At 38.1% G+C, this 27,964-nt stretch overlaps 1 protein-coding gene across 4 annotated transcripts in view; it reads left to right on the top strand.

The window, feature by feature from the left end:
- Positions 1 to 27,964, top strand: part of RSPO1 (R-spondin 1) — a 1,604,559-nt gene that overhangs the window by 1,507,801 nt on the left and 68,794 nt on the right. For all 4 annotated transcript variants that reach the window (XM_044083734.1, XM_044083743.1, XM_044083751.1 and 1 more), the window contains one exon: positions 5,738 to 5,887. In XM_044083734.1, the coding sequence (XP_043939669.1) occupies positions 5,738 to 5,887 (150 nt within the window). The remainder of the gene's footprint in view (positions 1 to 5,737; positions 5,888 to 27,964) is intronic.

The following is a 27,964-nucleotide window of genomic DNA, read 5'->3' as shown; positions in this document are numbered from 1 at the left end:
TTGACTAATTTCATTTTATGTATTCTCTTATTATTATCACTTATTCTCTTTGCATGTATTTATATTCCATTATTTTGCATTGTGCTCAATAAAATTCCTTAGTCTATTTTGGTTTTCAGATAATCTAAATAATAAATAAATATGAAGTTGATATATCTAATGACACATGCATTTTAAACTTGCTGAGTTTTTAGCTTCTTTCTTGCATTTGCTTCTTTTCTTCCGATTCAGTCCGTTGATGATTGATTGTTTTAGGGCGCACCATCAAAGTTTGTGAAGGTCTGGGTATTTCCCTCTTGACTGACATCCTAATGGGACTGTCATTTAAGTGTTTGGCACATTTTTTTTTCATGTTATTTTAATTCCGTACTTTTTCAATATTAAAAAGTGTAAGAAAGTTAAAGTATAAAAAAAATGAAACTCTAATAGTGGGCATTACTGGCTTAATGTCAGTGAAAGAAAGCTACACCCCTGCACCTACAGCTATACACAGTTTAAACTACCTTGCAGTCCTTTTGGGGGGTGTAGGGGTGCTTAAGCCCTCCAATGGCCATTACACTGTCTGTTTTTTAATCTCATTTTATTCAGTACAACTTGAACTTAAGGTCAGCCCATATCACACCAGGGACAATGATTGCTACTACACATCAGTGCATGTCCTAATTTAAACAATCACCAATCAATCTTCCAATTAATTCTTCTCTGTATTTATGTTTACATCACCTTACCTACTTATTTTTAACCTCTTTTTACTGGTAATGATACCTACTATTTGTAATTGCATAATATGGTTATATGAGTCTATCCTAATATATATATATATATATATATATATATATATATATATATATATATATCCTGGCTGAAATGGGTCATTTGCACTGTCTTACCCGATATCCAAATTGAATAAAATAAATACATTCACTGAAGTTTGTGGTCAGACTGCTATTTTATTCTACAATAATCACTGGAGAAGAAGATTTAGTTTGAAAAGAACAGTGCCCTTTTTGCAAGTTTGATGTGTATCCTCAATTAATTCCTTGTTTTTTTGTAATATCTTCTCGTTTGGACAGTTGTCTTCTTGAGATTTTTTTCTTGCATTTGACTTTCAGTTGAAAATTATCACCTGAAGCAAAATAGTATTTTGCTTGGATTCTACTGTAGACATAATAATTGTACAGGTTAAGTACCTTCTGTCAAACGCATCCTGTGATAAAGTTCTATAAAGTCAATTACATTAATTTTATATCTCTGTAGTAGGAGGGATTGTTCTCTGAATTCTGTCGTCTTCAAGGGCTCATTTTCTGTCTTTAGGTAACAAAAGTAATTATTAAGGAATATTACCATCTGCACAGTACTTCTGATACAATGGCTCTTAAAAAAATAAATAAATGACATCAACGATTGTTAGAGAATGGGCAAATTTTACATCAGCATCCTGACTGGAGAACGAACGTTCTCCTGCAGGGTATTAATGTAGAAGTAATGCCCACTGAAAAACGAGTCTGCCACTTCACAGCAGCAAATCAACCTGCCGTGGAGCTCAGACAAAAAAAAAAAAACTAAGGCTGCCATTATTTTACACTCGTTAAACAGTGAGTTTATGTCTTTGTGTAAGTGTATGCGTGCATGTGAGTGAAAGTAAGATCAACTGAGCTGTTATTTTACACTCGCTAAGAAGAGCTTTTGCTGATTAGCGAGTGTAAAAACTAAATATAAAAGAAAACAGTGTATATGTACATGTATGAATGTGTTTATGTTTCTCTCTGGGCATGTGAGTGAATGTGTGCATGACAACAGGAGAGATTGTGTTTCTATATATATGTGTGTGTGTGAAAGCAGAAGAGACTGTGTATGTGTGTATGAGAGAGAGAGACAGAGTGAACAGTGAGATCAATCAAGCCCATTATTTTACACTCGCCAAGCAGCAATTTTACTGTTTAGCGAGTGTAAAGTAAAAAAGAAAAGAAACTTAAAATAATAAAGTGAGTGTGTGTATGTCTGTGAGTGAGAATGCATGCGTGTATGAAAGCAGAAGAAATGATGTGTGTGAGAGAGAGTGAGTGAAGAGTGAGAGCGATCCCTGGCAGCAGCAGTTAAGAGGTCTCATCCCGCTCAACATTCCTCTCAACTGTATAGATTTTTGCCTCAGATTTTTGGTATGGTCCTCATAAAATTTTGGTTTTCTGGCAAATCATTGGCAAAGCGTTGAGAATTGAAGTCAGAAAATAATGAAAGGCATTTGAATTTCAGACTTCATTCCCTTTAGAAAATGCATGCTAATGCAAAACCTTTTATTCTATCAACTTTCTATGTTTGTAAAAGCAATATTTAAAAATTGCCCCTATTTTTGGGCATTTACTCCCCCATTACTTATGGCTTTGTCCAGATTTCTTGTTCTAAGAGGTTGAGAGGTATGCCTCTCGACCTCTTACCTCAGCATATGCTGCTTCCTCTAACACCATTAACATATACTACAGCAAGTCTGAAACATTAGGCAGAGGAACTATTTTACATAAAAAATAAATAAAAAATATCATAGTACTTAAAAAAATAAATAAGCAAAACACAACAATTTTACAAACAGTCCATTCTCTAAGTGCAATAAAGACCTCCAGGGTGTGTGATACACCTGGGCTGGGGTTAATTGCACATTAACTCACACGCATGGGCATTATTGCTTGCTTATACACAGGCTGGCCCTGTGTTTGAGGAGCACAAGTTCAGAAGAGATTCGTCTGTAGTTTATGTCCACTCCATATTAAAGCTGTTGTGGTATTACTGAAATCAGTTGCAATAACATTAGATGATAACGCTGATTGTTTGTTTTATGTTGAAGAAGTTAATACAAACTAAGTTACCCAGAAAGTGACTGACTGTGCCTGTGACTGGAAGCATGTTTATTGCCCCCTTGCTTTCTAGTTAATCATATTCAAAAGCATCAATTGTGATATGGTTACACCACAGAAACAAGATGCAGCCACATTTCAAGTATATCAAAGCTCCTAAGGAAAGCTATTCATCATAGGTTCATAAGTAAGTACTAGGGTAATGGCCCTCGAGCCATTGCAAGCCTAGCCCAATAGTGTTCCCAGTCATCTGGCTTACCAGACATTAGTTTCCTGTGCCCCTATCTATCAGTGCGATTGAAGTGATCCTTGGGGTGAATTTCCTATTTCCCATCCACTTATCAAGATTTCTCTTGAAGAGGGTCAGTGAGGTAGTCTGCTTGATGTGAATGGGGAGTTTATTCTAGTGTATTGGGAGTCTCGGGGTTAGAAACCTGTCCCTCCAGCAGGTTCTGTTTACTGTGGTGATAAGGTTGAGGTCTTTGGAGCAAGTAGCACTGAGGGATTGGGATTTTTTCACATGAAGCATGCGAAGCAAAACTAGGTCAGACATGGCTCTGTATGTCTAGCAGAGATCGTCTCGAAGTAGGCGATATGGGATGGAGTGTAGTTTAAGTTTTTTAAGTCTATCTGCATAAGGCACGTGTTTGAATCCTAAGATCCTCTTAGTGAGGAATTTCTGTGGCCTCTCCAGTTGTTGGAGGTGTCTAGTGAGGTACATGTCAAATGGGGCATTGTACTCTATAATGGGTCTGATGAGGATAGAGAGCGATAATGACTTCTTTTTTCCTGGATGAGAAACCTTTTGTGATGAGATGTGCCATGTAGAAGGACTTCCTAAGTACAGTGGTGACGTGGTTGTCGATGGAGAAGTTGCTGATTATCTGTGTCCCTAGAACCCTTATAACTCCTTCAGAATTAAGTGGGTTCCCTTTGATATGGTAGTTTGTGGGCACCGTGTTTTTCCCGAAGGGAATGACTATGCATTTTTTGGCGTTTAGCCTAAGGCCATGGTTTTGGCACCAGTCGTTGGTCTCCATGAGGCCTTTTTGTAGGATGTCTACATCAGCTTGAGAATCAGTAATAGCTCCCAGTTTGCAGTCATCCATGAATTTGATTAATCAGAGTCCCTTGGTGTTGGCTTGAACTTCAGAGAAGTAGATACCAAACAGGAGAGGACTCAGAACCGATCCTTGTGGGACTCCACTTGTAACTGCCCGGTAGTCAGATTTGGAGTCAGCTACTTTCACTATGTGGGTTCTGTCAGTGAGCCAGTTTGCAACCCATCTAGTGATGTAAGGGCTAATGCCCAGATTAGTGAACCTATCAATGATTCCAGAGTGTGGGATGTGTCAAAGGCTTTGGCTAGATCAAGGTAGGCTGTGTGGACAGCCTTGCCTTCATCCACTGCTCTGGTGACAGCTTCAAAGAAGTCTATCAGATTTAGCAGACATGATCTGCCTTTCACAAACCCAAACTGGATGGGGTCCAGGGTTTGAAGATCCCCCATATCCTTATTTATAAGATCTGTAATAATACGTTCCATAGCCTTACAGATCAGGCTCATCAATCTGATAGGGCGGTAGTTCCCAGGGTCAGTAGTCACACCCCCTTTGTGAAGTGGGATGACTGTAGCAGTGCACCATTCAGTGGGAACAAAGCCTGAACTGAGGCTGTAGTTGAACAGAGCACTCAGGTGTGGTACCAGTTCCTTTTGTAGATCATGCAGGACACAACCCGGTATGTTATCTGGTCCCATGGCAGCTGTGTTCTTAGCTTTGGTCAGTGCGGTTTTTGCACCATCTAGGACCAGAGTACATAGTACTACTGAACTATGAAATGGTGCACAATGCCATTTTGCAGTTTTTATTAATATCGTTCATTTAGTTTTCATGCATCACCTTCTCTTTCCTTTCTTCTTTCATTTTATTTATGCATTTATTTATTTACTTACATACCTATTTATTTACATTTGTTAACCGGGAAAATCCATTGGTAAGTCCTATTTTCAGCAGACTCCTGGAGAAGAATATTCATACAGTAAAACAGAAAAACAGATTTACTGCAGAACAGTATATAAAGATACAAAGTACAGAATATTTTAACAGGAACAAAATGTACAGCTTGTAACATTATTTGTAGAGAGTAGTTCTATATAATATGACACACAACAAAATTTAGACTGCTATGAGTCAATGTCATCAGGGAAGATGGCTAAAAATTGATTGCTTACAGAATAAAGTGGGAGGGAAGATTGAAAACAAGTTATTTCACAACAGCATTTTTAGTTACTTTGGACATGGTCCTTTAGACAACTTTCATCTGGGGCAATTAGATTTGCAACTTATGTTGAATGAGAAGCTATAGAAATGGACCATTAAAAGAGTCTTACATGAGACTGCTGTAATTGCACATTATGTTGAAAGGGACTTGCTTAATAGTTTGTTGTAACAATCTGAGAATTCTGAGTCAGTTGTATCTGTCCTGTCATGGACATAGCAACCAGGTGTCCTAATGGAGCTCTGAGGGCCCAAGGTGAGATCCTCTAAGTAGTTGTGATTATTAAGTTTGTATACAAGACAAAGTTAAGTCATTATGAGGCGAAGACAGACTTCTAGCTTTTGCAGTGCAATTCGTGTAGTAACTGACAGGGATTCCAGCCGGTAAAGTGCAGGTCTCATAGCGAATGACCTGATGGATTCTACTGTGGTGACATACAATCAACCTGGAAATTCTAATCTTAACCTATTCATGTTTTTACTGCAGTTTTGGAATATTTATTAGTCGTAAGGACAGAGGACATTAAAGATGGTAGAAATGGATCTACAACTGAAATATTTCTTTGCTTCAAAATTTAATTGTTTTATTTTCTTCTCTTTTCATTTTAGGATGCAAAATTGATAACTGTGAGGCCTGTTTCAGCAGGAATTTTTGCACAAAATGTAAAGAAGGATTATATCTGCACAAAGGAAAATGCTATTCCACGTGTCCAGATGGATTCATTGCTGTCAATGACACCATGGAGTGTAACAGTCCTGGTGAGTGGTATTTAGCTGAAAAGTTCTTAAAGAATTACTTACAGCTTCCTAAACAACAATCTTATCAAAGTTACTGGTGGCATGAGGCAGTCAGGTATTGGCTGTAAGTATACAAAAAGTTTATTTGCTAACTCACTGGATGTTTGCATTGTCTGAAATCGATGCAGAGGTTAAGGTTAAGAGCTATAGACATAGTTTGATTTCCTCAGACCTCATTTCAGTACTGTGTGACCTTGAGAAAGTCATTTAACTAATAATATATTAATGTTATCATTATTATCAGTATTATTATTATTATTTTTCAATAGTTTCTGCTAGGCAGTGTGTAAATGAATTACAAATGTATTTGAGAACTCAATGCCCATATGTGTTTGTCTCCTTACTTGTATTTATATATATATATATATATATATATATATATATATATATATATATATATGTGTGTGTGTGTGTGTGTGTGTGTGTGTGTGTGTGTGTGTGTGTGTGTGTGTACAAGAATACACAAAAAACAAGTACAAGTTAAAATCACAAATCCAACACAACCCTTGTGGGCAAACTGGGATGCACCTCCGGAAAATTAATTAAATAATATGCAGTGAAATCAAAGGCACTGAGACAAAAACTTGAGCACTTTTATTCCTTTTATGTTCACTTCAACGGAACTTCATCAGAAACTAAAAAAATCTCATTTGCCATTTTGATGAAATATACCCCCCAATCAGCGATCAGCCAACCGGCTTAAATCAAATCGCATACAAAAACACATTACTTAAAATATATAATATATATTAGAATTTGACGTGTTGAGGGATAGAACTTTGGTTAGTAGACAGAAAGGAACTTTTTCCTGTGGTAACTGTCTACAATGTCGGTATACTGGCAATGTCGCTTCTATTCATTTTGTGCATTTCAATACCACAGTTATTGCAAAATTTTTTTATAATTGTCAGAGTTATAATATAGTTTATGTAGTAGTTTGTAGTAACTGTCTGAATTTTTATGTTGGCAAAAGTATTAAGAAATTGAAGTTTAGAATTAAGGAGCATATAAAGGCTGTTAAAGACAATGAGTGCACAAATTAATTAGCTAATCATAGTGCGGTATGTCCGGGGTTTCAGAAATTTCACTTCAATGTGCTCGAACAAGTGAATGATGCTGAATTTATTGGCAGTTGTAATAATGTTCTAGAAGTTGGAGAGATCCTCGGACTAAACAAAATGATAAATGTGAAAGCTTTATTAAAGGTTAAATTATTTTGATTTTTAATATTTGACAAAATATTTATATAGTATATTTTGTTCAAATAATTTCTTTTTTTGTATGTGATTTTTTTGCATTTGATTTTATATTTTAAACATAAAGCTTTAAAATTTAAATAGTAAAAATTTTACTTGTTAATGTTAATTTGATTTAAGCCAGTTGGCTGATGGTTGATTGGGGGGTATATATCATCAAAATGGCAAATGAAATTCTTTGCTACTTTACTTCCTGATGAAGTTCCATTGAAAGGGGAATAAAAGGAATGAAAGCGCTCCAGTTTTGTCTCAGTGCCTTTGATTTCATTGCATATTATTTCATTTGTTTTCCAGAGGTGCATCCCTGTTTGCCCACAAGGGTTCTATTGGATATATCTATAGCTCTCTCTATCTCTCTTTATATATATATATATATATATATATATATATATATATATATATATATATATATACACACACACACACACACACACACACACACACACACACACACATATGGGTCTACTTGAAAAGACCAAAATCCCACTTTACCGAATCTGACAAGACTGAGAAGACATTGCCGAAACCTCACAAGAACAAACATTCAGAACACCAACAAGAAACTCTGGAAAATTCACCACTTGTCCATCACCACAAAAACAAACCCATGCAAATTAAACCGATTGATTTGGGCGGGGGGGTGCATCCCCTACTCCCCCCCCCAACTAAATATGCCAACCCCAAGATCGCACTGCAATGGGGAAATGGCAAAGTTCAGCATGGTGGCCAAGTGGTTGATTTCCACAATAGAATTCTGGTGTTACAAGTGTTCATTCATATGCAGTTTCGGCAATGTTGTCTCAGTCTTGTCGGATTCAGTAATGTGGAATTTCGGTCTTTATAGGTAGACCCATATATGTATATATATATATATATATATATATATATATATATATATATATATATATATATATATACACACACACACACACACACACACACACACACACACACACACATATATATATATATATATATATATATATATAGGGGCTACTTTAAAACATCTAAAACCCATAACATCTAATTTCATAACACTGAGATCAGAACATCTAAAACCCATAACATCAAATTTCATAACATCTAACACTACAAATCACAAGTAAATAACATTCCTTCCAGATGTAAAGACACCAAACTACCAAACACACTTTTTACTACATTTCTGCAGGGGGCTATGCCTCCCACACACCCCCGTAAATTAAATATACCAATTCCAAGATTGCACTACAGTGGGTAAAAGTTAATTTCCTAACCCCACTGTATCAAGCCCCCCTGCAGAAACATAGGAAAAAGTCTGTTTGGTAGTTTGGTGTCATTGTTAGATGTTATGAAATTCAGTGTTATGGGTTTTAGATGTTTTGAAGGGGACCCATATATATATATATATATATATATATATATATATATATATATATATATATATATATATATATATATATATATATATATATATATATATATACACACACACACACACACACACACACACACACACACACATATATATATATATATATATATATATATATTGCATTAAACATCCTAAACTACTGTGTGTGTGTGTGTGTGTGTGTGTGTGTGTGTGTGTGTGTGTGTGTGTGTGTGTGTGTGTGTGTGTATATATATATATATATATATATATATATATATATATATATATATATATATATATATATAGATATATATAGATATATATATGTGTGTGTGTGTGTGTATATATAATTTTAAAGACTCGACTCTATTAAACATTTCACATTACTGAAACAAATGAACAACTAATCATTTCTTATCAGCTAGTTCAATATGAAGCTGAAGCAGTTCTTCAACAGAGAATGCTACAAAACTTTAAGTAAGGGGATAGTTGTGTATGAGAGGTTTAAAGATTCAACTTGTGATCTTGCATCAAGAATCCATACAGGTGTGTTATAGGGGGTTATATCATAAATGTCAATTATTGCTAGCAGTTTACATACTCTAAAAGGGATATTGGGAAATCTAAGGTGTGAATGTTTTATGCTTCCCTTCCTTTTTTGGATACCAAAGTTTCATTGTACTTATACTTGGTGTTTTATTATTCCACAGGAATATCACCATAAGCTTCTTTAGTGTTTTAATAACATTCTAGATAAATAGAAGACGTTGTATTGTTGCAGAAATAAAACAGTCATGGGAAAATATTAATTTTAATTACTGAAACTTTTGCTAGCAGATTAAACATAATTTCAGACCAGAAGTCCAACTTTTTGTTCAATCGTATTTTATCTGGCTTGTATTCATGTGTGAAAATTTACCCTGCTCAGTTTTATATTTGACCCCCTAAATATTCCAGTTTATTTAGTAAGATATTGATTTTTGATTTAAGATCATCATACTCTACAAGAGCTGAAGATGTGTAGTGGAGGAAAGTAGATGCGTCAGTATTTCATTTGAAATTCAAGGCTTTTCTCTCATGTACTATTTTCAATAATTTAGGTATAGCATTGATCTGGTTAATTTCTCCATGTCTTTTGGGTTTCTAGAACTGTGATGGAAATGGACCCCCATTCCTAAGTCAAAGTATGATTAAAGTCCATGCAATTATTATTGTTTCAGTCTTTGATGTTAGCCAAAAGTGCTTTTTGCAGCATCCACAATGTGCCCCAAAGCGAGTCCTTTTGCAATTCATACAGAGTTATCTTCTGTCCAGAAATTCTGGGCTTCTTGCATAATAATAATAATAATACATAATTTCTTTCTTATCCTCAGTAGTCCACTCTATCATCTTTATTTCTCTTAGCCCCATTGTAGGAATGTTTCTGTGTCTTGAGGATTCTATACTGTCATTTTTTCCACTTCTGGCACCTCTGTTCCTACCAGGATTGGGCAATGTTTAACCTGGGACTTGTGCATCCAGCTGTAGTTTTTATTTTCAAGTCTACTTCTCTCCATGATAGAGTGGATATAAAAAGTTTACACACCCCTGTTAAAATGCCAGGTTTTTGTGATATAAAAAATTGAGACCACAATAAATCATTTCAAAAAATGTCCACCTTTAATGTCACCTATAACCTGTACAATTCAGTTGAAAAACAAATAAATCTATTGGAGGAAAATATAAAAAATAAAAAACATACACTAAGCTGGTTGCATAAGTGTGCACACCCATAAACTAATACTTTGCTGAAGCAACTTTTGGTTTAATTACAGCATTCAGTCTTCTTGGGTAGGAGTCTATCAGCATGGCACATCTTGACTTGGCAATATTTGCCCACTCTTCATTGCAAAAGTGCTCCAAATTTGTCAGATTGCGAGGGCATTTCTTGTGCACAGCCCTCTTCAGGTCACCCCACAGATTTTTTATTGGATTTAGGTCTGACCTCTGGCTGGACCATTCCAAAACTTTAATTTTCTTTTTGTGAAGCCATTGTTCTGTTGATTTGGATGTATGCTTGGGGCCATTGTCGTGTTGAAAGGTGAAATTCCTCTTCATCTTCATCTTTATACCAGATGCCTGAAGGATTTGGGCTAAAAGTGACTGGTATTTGGAACTGTTCATAATTCCCTCCCCCTTAAATAAAGCCCCAGTTCCAGATGAAGAAAAGCAACCCCAAAGCATGATACTGCCACCACCATGCTTTACCGTGGGGATGGTGTTCTTTTGGTGATGCAAAGTGTTGTTTTTGTGCCAAACATACCTTTTGGAATTGTGGCCAAAAAGTTCAACCTTGATCTCATGCGACCATAACACATTTTCCCACATGCTTTTAGAAGACTCGATGTATTGTTTTGCAAATTTTAGCCGGGCCAGGATGTTTTTCTGTATAAGGAAAGACTTCTGTCTGCAAGCCTACCACATAACCCAAACATATGGAGACTATGGGAGATTGTTGTCACATTATATAGTACACAATCAGTACTATCAGAAATTCCTGCAGCTCCTTTAGTGTTGCTGTAGGTCTCTTGGTAACCTGCCTGATCAGTTTTTGTCTTGTCTTTTCATCAGTTTGGAGGGACATCCAGTTCTTTGCAATATCACTGTTGTTGCATATTTTCTCCACTTTTTGATGAAAATTTTTTTGTACCCTTACCCTGACTGATACCTTTCAACAATGAAATCCCTTTGATGCTTTGTAAGCTCTCTGCGAAGCATGGCTTTTGCTGTTGCAGGCAACTGAGTAAAGGTCAGGAAAATCCTACTAGGACAGCTGAACTTTATTTGGGGTTAATCAGATTCTCTTTAATTGATGGGAGGTGTATACCCAAGAAAACTGAATGCTGTAATTAAATCAAAAGGTGCTTCAACAAAGTATTAGTTTAAGGGTGTGTACACTTATGCAACCAGCTTATTGTATGCTTTTTATTTTTTTATATTTCTTTCCCTAACAGATTTGTTTGTTTTTCAATTGAATTGTACACGTTATAGGCCACATTAAAGGTAGGAAAAGATTTGAAAATATTTATTGTGATCTTATTTTTTTATATCACAAAAACCTGGCATTTTAACAGGGGTGTGTAAACTTTTTATATCCACTGTATATGTTTTATAAAATGCAGTCTATATATCAATGTCATCTTGGTGAGATTTTGTAAAAACAAAGTCTACCTCATGAAGGTACTTGCTAAGACTTGAGGATGAATTTGGTTTGAGCAACACTATTCGTTTATGCTTGCTGATTTTTATCATCTCTCCATTTCGACCCCTTAGGTATTGCCTGTTTGGGATTACTGAAGTACAGTAAGATATTAACAGCAAATGATGTAATGTTTACTCTCACATGGTTTGGCTTATTAGTTATGTGTGCAAAAAGTAAAAATATTAAGATAGAGGGTAGCCTAGATGAGTACCAGTTAATAAATTAATAGGAGAAGAAAAATAAACATTAATTTAGAGCCACATAACTGCCAACTAATTTAGCTGAAATCTACTGGTCTGAAAATTTAAATTTTTTAAATATATCATTGAGTATCTATAACAAGCTATATACAACAGTCTGCCATGCCTTGTCTTGGCAACCATTAGTGGGATACAGCACCTGCAGACCCCATTCACACCACTGGCACACAGTAGCACTCTGTCCCTACTATTGTAACTCAAAGTTCTATTGCCCCAGGGAAGTGGAGTAGCCCCATATCACAGGCATGCATTGACACCCTACTCACATTGCAGGGGATGTAATCTTGAGCACAAAGTACCCATTACCTTGAGATGTCAATCTCCACCTCCAGTGACATGCCTCCTTCCCAGAGTATGTGTTGACAGGCTTGTGTCTTTTATTTGTGGCCATCAGTGCATATGATAATGACTGTGATATTATATTCCATTTTCCCTCCTTTGTGGTAAATGTGGGAATGTCCAATGTGGCTTGACCATGCTCTGAGCAGTATAACTTGATATCAACACTGCCATACATCATGTTTTCTCTGTGTAGCACTGTCACTATGCACTCATCGTGGCCCATAGACATCACCTGTGCAGCTGTGTACTGTATCTGTTGCTGCCTAGAGGTGCATTGTGTGGTTAATGCTTACTGCTGTTCCACCTCACTGTAGTCAGACAATGGTACTGATGTGCCTCCATGCTAGCTTTGTATGTATGACTAACTGCTATCATGAAGCTGCCCTGCCTGTTTTCTCAACATCATATTTATACAGCATGCAACATGCTAATAACATCTTGCAGGCTGTGACAGAGTCATACTTCAGTGCCTCCCAGACATAACAAGTCAGCAGAAGTGGATTCTGAGCAAGTTAAATGCAAGTGTAATGATATTGTGGGTCTTTTCATTTGTTGTAGTTACTGGAGTACATAGTGCCTGCACTTTCCACCTAGATAGCCCTTTAGAACATGACCTTTCAGGAAGTTGAGATATAGCTCAGATGTATGATATATAGTTAAATCGTGTAAATTGTCTGTGTGCTTTTTCAACACATTGGTTGTGATCCCAAGTGTATCACACACTACTGGGCAGTTCATGGTATTGTAGCCTTTCCTGTTCACAAATTTTTGTGACCATCGGCTTGGCAGGGCCTTTATTGCTAAATGTGTGGAATCCATTTTAGTAAGTTGGCTGATGTCATACACAGCACAAGAAAATGGTGGTTCTCACCAGTGGTGTGCTAGCAAACTATTTATGTTTATCCACCTGCAGAACCATTATCTGAAGAAACATGGTCAGTAAGGCAGAGGCATGAGAAAACATTCCAGCTTGTCCCCTGTTGGTTTGTGAAAGGCCTCTATAGCTATAATAGAATTAGTTACACATACTTTGGTCCCTAAGATATAGGAAGGTCACACATTCAATTCTTCATGTGAACGTCACCTGAAAATTATGGCACTGGCACATAGCAGTGTTCCAGTTATTGAAAACTGATCGATAATGCCATGATCAATAAACTGCGCTAGGTTACCTTTTGCTAGTACTTTCCTTTGGCACCAGAGACCACTTTGCTTAGATGGTTTAGAAGTAGCAGTGTTACTGGATAACACTCACGGCTGTATGTCTGATGCTGCTAACCTCAGCAACTTTGCTACCTTGAACTCCAAATTGTTTAGCTTGCTTTGCGTTTTATAGTAAAGAGCACACCAGTGTGCAGTCTTCTCACACACAATTATGAATCATGACTATGCATAACATTATGGCCTCATTTCCTTACCAAGTATTATTTGCAGGTCACTTTGCAGACATTATGCAGACAAAATGTGGTATACGTCTGCTACTAGCCTTTGTATGACCATTTATTTCTCAGCTGTGCACTGTAAGGCAGGAATCCCAGAAATAATCCTGGCATCAGCAATAGGATGGATTGACATTACCCAGCAATTTGTTATCAGAAATGGGTCTACAATTTGTTATGGGCTGCAGAATTTGACTTCTTGCTGGACTTAACATTCCCATCAAGGCATCTGCCTACGGTTATATAATCTAACAACAAGTAGCTTTCCTTTTAAACATTTGGTGTTAACAGCTGAGTTTTCACTCTAAAGTTAAGTTTACAAAACGTTAACATCCACTACTGAGTGTTGATATGAAACAAACCTTTACTGATAGTTTTGAATAAATACCAACTAGACAAAGTAAAACAAAAAGCAATATATTTAATAATTTATACCATGACTCAGTAAATGGACCAGTCTAAAGGACCCTTTTTGGGCAAACCTTAAACCAAAAGATAAGTCCAGTAACATAACATGTTACAGCAGAGCAAAACTGAAAACAGTCAAAAACATAAACTCCTAAAGACACGGAGTCAAAAACTGGTGACTAGTGTAGGGCTACTTAGGTTTCAAATTCATACTAATTCACAATGTGATTGTCAGTCTGTTCTTCATTCAAACGAATGTTTACAACTAATGTGTGCAACATATATACTAAAGAGTCTAACAGAACATTTAGTTAGTGTTAGATTCCATATCATTTGGGTCTGCTCTTCTTGATAACGTCAGTCAAAAGACATCAAGCTAGCTGGAAACAAAAGTACAAGGAACAAATGCCAGAGGAAGACAGTCACCTAAACGATGGTTAATTAAAAGCACACATTTCTGTTGTATCACAAAATACCATGCTTCACAAAATAAAAACTGGTTAAATATTTTGCAGTAAAAACATGGAACATTGTCAAAGGCAAGCACATTTCTTAATAAAAATGCATGTATTATCATAAATAATGTGTTGTAACCTGTAGACAACAATTCTTGCCTGATATTTTTCACTACAGTGAATAAAGAACATCTGGGGGCAGAAAAACACATTATCATTGTTATAAATTACTTTTAAGACATGACTGTGACAAAAAGTATAGAGCAGAAATATAGAATACTACTATTTCCTACCTCAGATTCAGAAAGGTTTTCTGTGTTGTAAATAATTGCAGTTCAATGCTGAACGTGAACAGGGAAGACTGAGAAACCCTGAAGCCCAAGTAGTACAAAATGTTGCCTATCTATTATGGAGTAGGTCCCCTTATACGCTCTCCAAACCTGGTGGAGTGTCTGGTTATCCCCAGGACCAACAAGTATAAACAAAAGGAAAAGATTCTTTGTTCACATTAATCCACCGTTGTATTCTTGTAGGTTTTTTCCAGGCAGACAGCTAACCAGAGTAGAATGTACACATTCTCAAAATCAAGCAAAGAAAGCACAAAGCAATTCTTCTTAGATTCATAGGTAGGTACTAGGCTATTGGCTCTAGGGCCTATATAAACCTAGCCAAAAATGTACCCTGGCTTTCACCACCCAAAAAAAAATTATTTTCCTGTGTCCCTGTCGAGCAGAGCCACAGAAGTGATCCCTGGGGTGAATTTCTTATTTCCCATCCAGTCATCAAGATTTTTCTTGAAGAGTGCTAATGAGGAGCTCTGTTTGACATAGATAGGTAGTCTGTTCCAGAGTATGGGAAGTCTCTGGGACAGGAATCTATCCCTCCACCATGTTCTGTTTATTGTGGTGACAAGATTTAGGTCACTAGAGCGTGTAGCTTGGAGTGATTGGGATTTCTTTAAGTGGAGCATGTCCAACAGCTCTGGGTTTGACATAGCTTTGTAAGTTAGGCAGAGATTGCCTCTGAGTAGGCGATATGTGACGGAGTAAAGCTGGAGTTTTTTGAGACGGTCTGTGTAGGACATCTGTTTGAGGCCAGTGATCCTCTTTGTGAGGTATTTCTGTCACCTTTCCAGTTGTTGTAGATGTCTTCTGAGGTACATACCAAAAGGAGATTTGTACTCTATAATGGGTCTAATGAGTAATGAGTAAAGGGGAACAATGACCTCTTTTTTTCTGGATGAGAAACCTTTTGTGATGAGGTGAGCCACATAGCAGGATTTCCTGACCACTGTGGCGATGTGATTATCAAAGGAGAGACTACTGTCCACCTGCGTCCCAAGGTCTTTTATCACATTTTCGGCATTAAGTATACTACCAGCTGTGTAGTAGTTCATGGGTACAGAGTTTTTACCAAAGGGGATGACAATACACTTTTTGGCATTGAGCTTCAGGCCATGGCTTTGACACCAGGCATCTGTCTCAGTGAGGCCCTTTCATAGTATGTCCACACTGTTAGGAGTTTTGATTATGGCTCCTCATCTGCAAACTTTGTTAGCCAAAGATCTTCTGTGTTAGTCTGTACTTCAGAGAAGTAGATACCAAACAGGAGAGGACCCAGGACTGAACATTGTGGTACTCCACTTGTCACTGGTCTGAAGTCGGATTTGGAGTCTGCTTCTTTCACAGTGTGGGCTCTGTCCGTGAGCCAGTTGGCAACCCATCTTGTGGCATAGGGATTTATACCTAATTTACTGAGCTTATCTATAATTCCAGAGTGGGGGATGGTATCAAAAGCCTTCGCAAGATCTAGATAAGCTGTGTGAACCACCTTACCCTCATCTATGGCTTTGGTGACTGCTTCAAAGAAGTCAATCAGGTTTAGGAGACACGATCTGCCCTTTACAAATCCGAAATGGGTACGGTCCAGAGTTTGGAGATTACCAATGTCTTTGTTTACGAGTTCCATGATGATACATTCCATGGCCTTGCAGACCAGGCTTATCAGGCTAATGGGGCAGTAGTTCCCGGGGTCCATCATGGTTTCCCCTTTGTGGAGTGGGATAACCGTCACGGTGCACCATTCATTGGGCACAAAGACTGAGGTGAGGCTATGATTGAACATGGTACTTAGGTAGGGTACCAGTTCATTCTGTAGTTCATGTAGAACGCAGCCTGGGATATTGTCAGGTCCCATGGATGCTGTGTTCTTGGCTTTGAAGAGTGTATTTTTTACCTGTTCAGCCGTGATTACAGGAACTTTGCATTCTTCCGGTATAGAGATGGGCTCTCTAGGGGTTGAGAGGGGAGTAAAGTTAGCACTGAACCTAGCTGTCAGGATGTTGGCAATATCAGTTGGTTCTGTATATTTAGTGACATTGTGCTGTAACTCAGGGCAGATCTGAGAGTTGCCATTGAGGTTCTGTACATAGCAATAGAATGCTTTGTGGCTGTCTTTAGAGTCAGTGGCAATTTTGTTTTCATAACTAGCTTTGGAGGATTTTATGAGGGATCTCAGCTTCTTACTGAGGTTGACCAGGGAGTTTCTCCAATCATGGGATTTTACTCTTTTTTGCAACATTTTCTTTCTTCTGTTGTAGAGTTTGTTTATGACAGAGGACCACCAGATTGGCTTCCTTTATTTTGAGGATAGCATCTTGGTTCTATTGGGGATAGCATGATGCATGCACTCATGTAAGTGCTTATAAAGTGCATTTGTGTAGGATTCAGCAGTCATACCTCTACTGTCCGTCTGCATGGGTGTCATGAAGTTTGCCACTTCTGTCTTAAGAAGTGTGAAGTTGGCTTTGGAGAAGTTTTTTACGGTGGTTTCCCTAATTGGGGGTGGGAGCGGGATGTGGATGTCTAGCGTGATTAGCTTGTGGTCGGATCTGACCAACGAGGAATTGACCTCTGGTGTGGAACACCGGTTGCCCATGTTGGTAATGACCAGGTCTAGGATATTGCTGCCCCTGGTGGGGGTGTGAATAAGTTGATCCAAAACGTTGGAATTTATGAATTCCAGAAAACCTTGAGCAAACGAGTTCGTACATGAGTAGTTTTCCCAGTTAATGGTGGGGTAGTTGAAACTGCCCATTATTAGGGTGTTAGGTTGTACCCTAATACTTTCCAGTGTATCAAGAAATGAGGAGTGGGAATCCTGGGGCATGGTGGGGGGTCTGTAGCAAGCTAGAATTTGGATTGCGGTCTTGCCCAGAGTTAGTTGCACTTGGATAATCATGGATGCATTATGCTGTGCAACTAGCCTGGAGATGAGGATATCCTTAATGGACATGGACACCCCTCCACCTTTAGTGCTTCATTCCGGGTTAGGTGGCTGAATGGTGTGGCATGAATTATAGTCTGGTAATGCAGAGGTGCTCTCTGGAGCTTTGAACTAGGTCTCTGTCACTGCACAGATGTCGATGTTCTCCATTTTAAGGAGTGGCTCGAGTGAGTGCATTTTGAGGTTTAGACTTCTAGCATTGAGTAGCATTACTCTCAGATTTTGCTTGCTTCTACCTGTTATAGTGGTGAATTTGTCATTTGAACCTTACCTAAAAAAGGCACTATAGGGGTGGCAAGAGCCTTAGCCAGAATCCGGAATCCCAAGGGCGACAGGTGCAGGCCATCTCTGCCAAAGCATCATGGTCTGTTGATCATGTCATCCCAGGCAGACAAATACTGGATCCCCTTAGAATGACACTAGAAGCTTAGCCAATTGTTGAAGTCAATCATTTTGTCCTTGTACTGTGGTATCATTCTGGGTGATGGCAGGATGCTACTCAGGGCTAGGCTCATACCTGCCTGGGCTACAAGATCGGAGCTCTCCTCCAAGTCTCTTTTCATGTAGTCATGGGAGGTATGGCTCAAGTCATTTACACCAACATGGACAATGACAGTGTCATATCTGTACTTGTTGTGCAGTGACCTGAGTGCATGCGTTATGTGGCAGATCCTAGCACCTGACAGGCAGCTGACAGTAACTTTCTCCTTGTTTAGCCTGGTGAGTGGAACATCAGTGTGCTTAACTATAGAGTCACCTATGACTAGAGTGTTGGGTACGTTGTTATGCCTTATGGGCTGTGGTTGAGTAGCACACTGAGTTTGTGGGCTATGTGTCATTTGTGTTGTGTTGTGGGGTGGAGTTTACTTGCGTTTCTGCTTTGGAGGTCCCTGATGCTTGGGCAGGTTTTTATATAGAGCCTCCGCGACTGTAGATGTGTGTTTTGTGTTTCTATGTGTCTGTTTTGGTGGTGTAGGTTTTGAGGGACTATGTGATGAGTGTGGTGCAAGTGTTTACCTTCTCCTCTTGACTGTCTAGTCCAGTCTTGGGTGAAGAGAGCTTTGCTCCCAGTTTGGCTATATAAGTGCATCTCTCACAAGTTGTAGTGTTGGGTGGCAGGAGGAGAGGGTTGTCTGTGTACATGAGGCAATTGCTGCATTGCCCCAAGATGCCCAGATTCATCAGGTAGACAGTAGGAATCACCAGGAGCTGACCCTTATACATGCTTGGATAGGTGCTTATTTATTAAGTACTAAAAACTGCTTTCCACTAAACAAGTGAGGAAAGTTGAGTGCTGTAGTAATTTGCAGCTTATTTAGTGCTTACAATGAGTTCTGAACAAGTGCTCAGTTCAAAGAAACAGATTTGAGTGCTGAAACTAGAAAACTGGCTAGTTCTAAGAAACAAAATTAAGCTGGAAGGCTTCCCTCCAACACAGAAAGGCTTGAGGGGCTCAGAAGCCTACAAACAGTCTAGACCAATTACAGGAAAGGCAGGAAACACTCTTAAAATTTTTTTTTCTTTACCAGATGCTCTCTTTGTACACAGTAGGAGTGCCTGAAATCAGAATATGATCTCACTGCATTCAGTTGAGTGAGCAAATGAGATGGGCCCAGACGGAGTATCCAAACACATATTTACAAGAGGGGTGGGCAGTTTCAAAGCCACCAAGATTAACACCAAAACAAAAACAGAGAGGGTGGGTGGGGAACTAACTGACAAAACAGAGTCAAAACTTCCACTTCAGTTAATATTCAATGTAGCACACAAATAAATCAATTAAAATGCTGTATTATTTGAAAAAATTGCAGATAAAAGGTACTTAAATTCTCTTATACTTCCAGCTGAATACAGCTAGAGCTTAGCCGACTAAAGCTGAGGTTTTAAGCAGAAAATATTCCTAAATGTACCATTTAAATTTGTGCGAAAAGTTGTCAGGTTTATTCAGCCCAGTGGTATGCAGCCAAAGTAGTATGCTAATGATTGTATAATGACATGGTAATGAGCAACATTATTAAAATGAGTGTTTCTACAGATATAATTAAGGTAAAAGATAGGGTGGAGCAATTTAGACACACACACACACACACACACACACACACACACACACACACACACACACACACACTCACACACACACTTGATACATTAACTCCAGAACTTTGAGCTCAGAAAACTCCTAGACCTAGAGGAGATAAACTGCAGAATGATCCATGGGGAAGCACAACTGCAGCATTAACTAACCTATAAATAAAGTGTGCTGTGCTTGTTACTGCTAACCACTGCATTCGCATTAACTAACCTATAAATAAAGTGTGCTGTGCTTGTTACTGCTAACCACTGCATTCGCATTAACTAAACTATAAATAAAGTGTGCTGTGCTTGTTACTGCTAACCACTGTGCTTGTTACTGCTAACCGCTGTGCTTGTTACTGCTAACCACTGTGCTTGTTACTGCTAACCGCTGTGCTTGTTACTGCTAACCACTGTGCTTGTTACTGCTAACCACTGCATTCACACATCTTCACATCCAGAGGTTCTGTGTCATTAGTCCTCACCTAACATTTCATATCCTTCATGACACTGAAACTGTGGACATTGCCATGTAGAAAATGTCACCATACAAGAATTGGTTGAGGTACATTGCTCACATTTGCAAGACCATAGTATATGTGAAGTATCTATCCCTGTGGATATCAGAGTATGTGTAGCTTTAGAATGATAGTTACAGGGACCTTTCAGCACTCATTTGGGAACATGGTAGGGGGAATCTCAAGCATCTGCCTCAAGGGTACAACAGCAGATCCTCAGTGCCATGCTGCAGCATGTGGTGCAGTATATGTGGCTTCCTCATGCTGCAGCATATACTTTGCCACATACTACAGCATGAGGAAGCCACATGTACTCCTCCACTTGCTGCAGCCTTAAAACTATGGACCCCACCCAGTTTGGGTTTGTGAAAGGCAGATCATGCATCCTGAACTTGAATGACTTCTTTGAGGCAGTCACCAAAGCTGTAGACGAGGGTAAGGTGGTTCACACAGCCTATCTTGACCTCGCCAAGGCTTTCGACACCATCCCCCATTTTGTAATTATAGCTAAACTCACTAAACTAGGTATAAATCCCTATGTCACAAGATGGGTTGCCAACTGGCTCACTGACAGAACACACACTGTAAAAGTTGCAGACTCCACAGCAGAGGCACAAAATAAAACCAGCTGAAATTTTATTAAAAAGAGAAGTAAGTGCTTTCAGGCAAACATGCCCTTTATCAGACAATAAGAAACAGTTAAAAACCAACATTTAAACATACTGTTGTCCATTCACATTCAGTAGTTTACCCTCCTTCTTCTCAGAACAGGTTTTAAAGGCACAGTTACATTTAAACCAGCCCCAAGTCTTATAATCCACCTTGATTCACTACACTCAGTTTCATTAACTAAACCCCACCTCTTATATTTTTATGCATCACTTGTAGCACCATAAACTTAAAAAAATGGTTTGAACATTCTGAGATACGCAATGCTAGGGCATTTCGTATGTCATGATGTCTAATGTCATGCAAGTGCCCAAAAATTCTCTCCTTCAGCAAGCAGTTGGTCTTACCAACATAAAATTAACTACACTGTTGACATGTAGCTAAATAAACTATATTCCTAGTTCTACAGTTGGCATATCCCCTCAATGAATAGGTCCACCCTGTTCTAGGATGTACAAAAGAATTGTTAGTACAAATGTGGGTACAAGCCCTACAACCATGACATGGATATGTCCCTATACATCCAGTTTTCATAATAGTGGATGGATATGTTGGACATAGGTTCCTTGCAAAGCATGTCCCTCAAATTTCTATTCCTTCTGAAAGTGAACCTAGGTCTATCCCCAACTATCGCTGCTATCCTGTGATCTGATTGTAACACTTTCCAATTGCGTTGTATAATGTCACAAATCCCCCGTATATCACTGCTATATGTAAGCAGTATTTGTCCTCATGGAGGACCAAATCTATTGTGTCTTTTATTAGTACCTCCATTGGTACCCCTATGATACCACGGTTTAGCGGTCCCATCACGCTTGAGTCTAATTTCTTCCAAGGACCTATCTATCAACAATCTATCATATCCTCTTTCTACAAGATTATCCATAAGGATGTCAGTATTCCATAAGGATGTCAGTCTCAATGTCAAACTGTTCCTCACTTGTACAAAGCTGAGAAATCCTATGGACCTGTCCTTTCACTATGTTAGTGAAAGTATGTCTAGGATGCATGCTCTTAAAGGAAAGCAGACTATTTTTCCAACATTGCTTCTTGTATAACATAGTATCTATTTTACCTAATGTATCTTTCACTAAATGCACGTCCAAATAATCTACATCAGATGTCAAAGAACTAACAGTGAACCTAAAAAACTCTGTGGTGTTTTCAAGATAACCCACAAAAGAAAATAATTGCTCAACTGTGCCCTTCCACAAAAAGAAAACATTGACAAAACGAACATAATGTCCCAAGTTGTCAGACCAAGGATGCGCGTGTTGGAATATCACCTCATTCTCCCAAAAAGCTAATACAATGTTAGCATAAGAATTGGCAAAGGGTGTGCCCATAGCAACACCCTGTGCCTGCCTATAATAATTCCCTTGGCATGTGAAAATATTATGATCAAGTATCAAAGCCAGCAATCTACAAACTCTTTCATTGCTGACATCATCCAACTGTGCTTTATTTGCCAAAACATGTTCTATGGCTTTGAGCCCATAGTCATTGTCAATCACAGTAAACAAATTTTTCACATCCAAAGTGACAAACATATAATCTGAACAATTTGAAATCTCCATATAACAAGAAAAACTGGTTAAAAAATGTGCTGTGTCTCTCAAAATCCTGGGGTATAACTCAACCATCGGTCTTAGGGCACATTCAACCCAAATAGACACATTTTCAGTGGCTCAACCCCTCCCTGAGACAGTAGGTCTCAGGGGAGGGTTGGAGCCATCTTTATGTAACTTAGGTAAACCCTTGAACTCGGGAATCCTTGGATGTTCAATATGAAGGAATTTATATTGGGATTGCACTAACAAACCACTTTTCTGCATGTTCATTAGCTCATTAGCCGGGTCCTCATTTTATTTCTTAAAGTGTTTACCATCACAGGAGATAGAGGTACAAAAGTAGATGTATCACTCAGCAACAAACAAAGTTTGTCACAATAATCATTCATATTTAAAATGACAATAGCCCCTCCCTTATCAGCAGATTTAATTACAATCCGATCATCCTGTTGCAACTGCTCTAAAGCAGTGTGTTGCTCTTGTGTTAAATTATAATATCTACGTCTATGTTTATCCTGCACATATTGTTCAATCTCTGTCTGACACATCCTAACAAAAGTAGTGACCGCAGGATTATTAATCGGTATGAAATCACTAGGTTTTCTCAACTCTGTAACTAATTCACAAGCCCTATCACAAAACATGTTTTTTAAAGAAACATTTCTAGCAAAACACATGACATCAATAATTACCTGACTGTACTCAGACATAGTATCTGGAACAAATGTCAAACACTTATTCTGCACCGAAAGTTGCTCAACCGATAACTGGACATTAGATAAATTATACACAATATTAGTACTGTCAATAGTGTCCAAAGTCATTGTGAAACTCTGCATCTTTTCAGTCCCTGTGATAGAGAAAAGCTCCATTTCCTTGAGTTCTTCTTTTTCAGAGGAGCTGGTAACATCGGAAAATTTATACTGTGGAAACCCAATGTTTCTTTGGGCCTAGCTCCCAATAGTAAAGGAGCTCCCTAGCTGTTAGATGCTATGTCCCCCTGTGTCGGGAACACCGACATGGAGAAGCCATTATTCTGTGTTGTCGTTTTCATTTCAGGAAAGTTATTCTGCTCAGTCAAAGCTGTCGAACTGGTCAGATTCTCAAGTGTCATGCCCATATCACTTGGATGTCCTGCTAGTTGCTGTTGTACCAGCTGCTGTTCATGTAGCTGGTTTGAAGCAGGCTCCCTACCACCCTGTGTAGAGCCTATTCTCTGTCATTCATTATTGGTATCACGTGGCCAAACAAAGATGCACTATGTTGCAAAATCATTATAATCCCATACAAATTTCTTTAATTTCACACGCTGTAGCCTGGTGTCAAAAGCTGCTAGAGTGTAAAATAAATCATTGATACGAACTGAATGTTGTTCTTCTTTAAATCAAAGCTCAATGTCCCTTTTCAGAGACTTAGCATCACTTGCTAATTGTTTCTCCTCCTGAGTGAAGAAATCTATAAGCAGTTTCATGTATGTTAAACTGGTTTATAAATTTATCTCCTGACATCTGGCAAGCAGCTCAGGGTATACCTCGCCCTGTGTAGGCATACACAAGACACGTAAACCCCTGGGTACAATGTTATTTTTGATGCATGCTTCTAAATGAAAACTCTGCCACTGTAAGCTTTTCAAATGAGTGGCACTTCTATATAATCTATTTAGAATATCTTGGAGATCAAACTCACCTCAGCTATTGAAGTCCAATTCCATGTTTCTTGAGGCCAGGCTCCTTATATCCATATGCAGGAATGGATTGACAGAAGTGCTGAATGCACCTCTAATGTTTTCATTCATTCGAGATTCCATTGATTGTAATGGACGATAATCAAGTTCTATATCTTCTCTCCTCTTCTTGGCCATGTGTACAGGAATTCACAAACAAACAATGAATCCAAAAAACTGAAAAGTCCTGCACCTAATTCTTTATGCCAATAACAGAAGAAATCCAAAATATAAATATGGCAAAAGACACCACAGCAGAGGCACGAAATAAAACCAGCTGAAATTTTATTAAAAAGAGAAGTAAGCGCTTTCAGGCAAACATGCCCTTCATCAGACAATAAGTAACAGTTAAAAACCAACATTTAAACATACTGTTGTCCAGTCACATTCAGTAGTTTACCCTCCTTTTTCTCAGAACAGGTTTTAAAGGCACAGTTACATTTAAACCAAGACTCTTGTCAGCCCCAAGTCTTATAATCCACCTTGATTCACTACACTCAGTTTCATTAACTAAATCCCCACCTCTTATATTTTTATGCATGAAGTTGTGATTCCAGCGCTGCTCTGGCCCAGCAATCAAGGAGCCTCAATCCTCACCACTAACACCAGATCATATATAATAAAAGGATAACAAATGCACACAGTAAAGAAAAATTTCCTTTAAGAGCACACAGAGATCACAGTCAGTCTGGGGCTGGTCGCTCCCTTGCTCCCCAGGTCCCCAATAAGACTCCCCACTGGCACACCAGATCTCAGCCTAGCTGGGCAAGCTAAAATCTCCAGCACCCTCTCTGTCCAACCAGTGCTTCGTGTCCCTGCCCAAGTAGCTGACACACACACACACTTTGAGATATAAGTTTATACAACCACACAGACACTTCTGGGGAAGGCTGGCACAGGTTCACCAGCTGTGCCCCTTTTACCCAGACAATATGGTAGTACCAGCTGCCACCACCCAGCTAATATTTTCAGCAACCCAAAGGCCCTTAAAAGGGTGTCTAATTATTACTGTGTGATGTTATTATCCAAATGGTAAGTGTGACTAATCAGTCAAGGCTTATTAGAGTGGCTTTGTACAGTAATCACTATAAATATGCAATGTACTCTAGAGCTTAACTTATCTCTACACAAACCAGCCACAGTTAAAAGGTTTTAAAATATTTAATAATAATTAAAACCCCAAGACAATACTTTCTACTGCACAGTCAGATAGACAGTTCAGAGATCACACAGAAATACTTAAATCAGTAGTACAGTTCTGACATTACAGATAAACACTTAGTCTAAACTCTCTAATTTCTAGCTCTCTAAAAGAAAACACAAGTCTAAGATAACTTACATAAGAAAACAGGCAGTGCGGATGAGTTGGATGAACAAGACAAAAATGCTTAATAATCTCTGGTTCTCACTGTTTAAATTGAAACTACAGTTCTGCTAAAACATTACATCATGTTTTACACTTTCCTGGTATTCCCAGGCTACACATTAACTACATTTACATTCTTAACATCTCTTTTTTATTATCTTGCAGCTGGTCAGGAACAGAGCAATAAAAATACATTTGCATGTTTAAATCTAGCAATTTAACTCTTCATTAAAACAATAGAAAGAATTTCTTCATCTAGACTTTTCAGCACCACTGTCACTTCAAAGGGTCTCCACGTGCTTTTACTGGATCAGTAGAGATCACTGTTGCCACATTTTTCTAACAGCATTTCTTTACATTTAAGACAACAAGCCTGTAGTTTACATTTATATTTACAAATGGCAGAATTATCTATAAAATTTTATCTGGCTAGGCTGGCAGCCTTCACCCATCTCTACCAGTCTTCACAGAAGTCTCTTCAGACGTTGTAGTTAGTGAGTGTAATAAAATGAAAGTGGAGTTTAAAAATAGAGTAGAAATAAAAGAAATAGAGATATGGTTAAAAAGTAACAGGGTTTACTTAGCGGGACTGACAAAGGTTAAAGTACTGCAGAATAATGGGAATTTCACAAGAAAAGGCACAACTGTGTTTTGCTAAAGAGAAGATAAGCTAGTATCTGGATATGATGTATTAGTTTAGAAGGATTGCTATTTAGCAACAGTTTCTTGATAATAACTCCAGAGCACAAAAACTTTTAGCATAAAGACTTAAGCAACAGAAAGTAGAAAGGGTTGTTGCCAAACTCAGGGAGCCTATAACAAGAAAAATAACTAGTGAACCTCTGGAGGTACTAGAGACATTTTGGAAATTTTATGAAAATTTGTCTAAAGCAGAAAAATGTGGAAGTCAAGAGGGAGCACCATGGGAAGTATTTACAGAAGACTTAAGTATTCCAACATTAAAGTTAGATGAGGCTTGACAACTAACAGTTGAGATAGGAGGAGATGAGATAAAAATGGTGATGTATAATCACTCTGAAGGAAAGTCTCCAGTAATAGATGGTATTCATGTGGGAGTCCGAAAGTTAGGAGGGAAGAAAGTGATAAAGATCTGGAATGATTTCTTTAACAATATTTTAAAAGGAGAGGAAGCACCAACATCCTGAAAGAAAGCTTAGGTTACTGTTAAAGATGGCAAACACACATTCAACTCAGCTTCATATAGGCTCATTTCAATTTTAAACCATGATTATAGTGTTTATGTCTATAATAGCTACAAGAATGACAAAGGTGTTGCCAATATTGATAGATATGGATCAATCTGGTTCTGAAAAGAGGAGGCAAATATTTGACAACATTAATAGAACAGTGATGATCCAGACAAAAGCAGACGGTAAAAAAATACCATTGTTGCTGGTGGGTCTTGATGCAGAGAAATCTTTTGCTTTTAGAACAGAAGTTGCTGTTAAAAAAGGGATAATTAGTAGCGTATATAAAATATTGCACCATAACTATAGGGGTCAATCAGAGGAGGTTAAAGAGATTGTGAAGAGAGATTGGATAACCAATTATAAGGAAACAATGTGAGGACATATGTAGAGCTGTCCAATAATCAACAAAGTCTAGAAAGTTTTAGGATTTTTGTTTGAAAGTGTTTGCATAGGTATTGTTGCACCCCAAGTAGACTCCAAAGAATGTTTTCCTCGGGTAGATGCCAAATGTTGGAGGTGTGATGGGGAAGAAAAGGGTAACTGGAAAAATATGTTTTGGCAGTGTAATGAGTTGGCAAACTTTAAAAACTCCCTATAGAGTAGTTTGTCAGAAATACTGGGTGAGCAAACTGATATAACTAAGAAAAATATTTTTTCAGATGGGATACTTGATCTGAATCACCTAGACATAGTAAAGCCTTGTTATTTATTTATTTATTGATTTGTCTTTTGTTAACCGGGTTATTCCACTAGGCTGGGGACCCATTTTCAATGGAGACCCAAGGAGAAAAGCTCCACAAACACATGATAAAAAGATGATGCCAAAAATAATACACATAAATCATA

The sequence above is a fragment of the Protopterus annectens genome, chromosome 1.part1, assembly GCF_019279795.1.
Source record: "Protopterus annectens isolate FY-2018-M chromosome 1.part1, PAN1.0, whole genome shotgun sequence".
Classification (NCBI taxonomy): Eukaryota; Metazoa; Chordata; order Ceratodontiformes; family Protopteridae; genus Protopterus; species Protopterus annectens.
The sequence above is the reverse complement of the archived record's forward strand: the minus strand, read 5'-3'. Positions and strand labels throughout refer to the sequence as shown.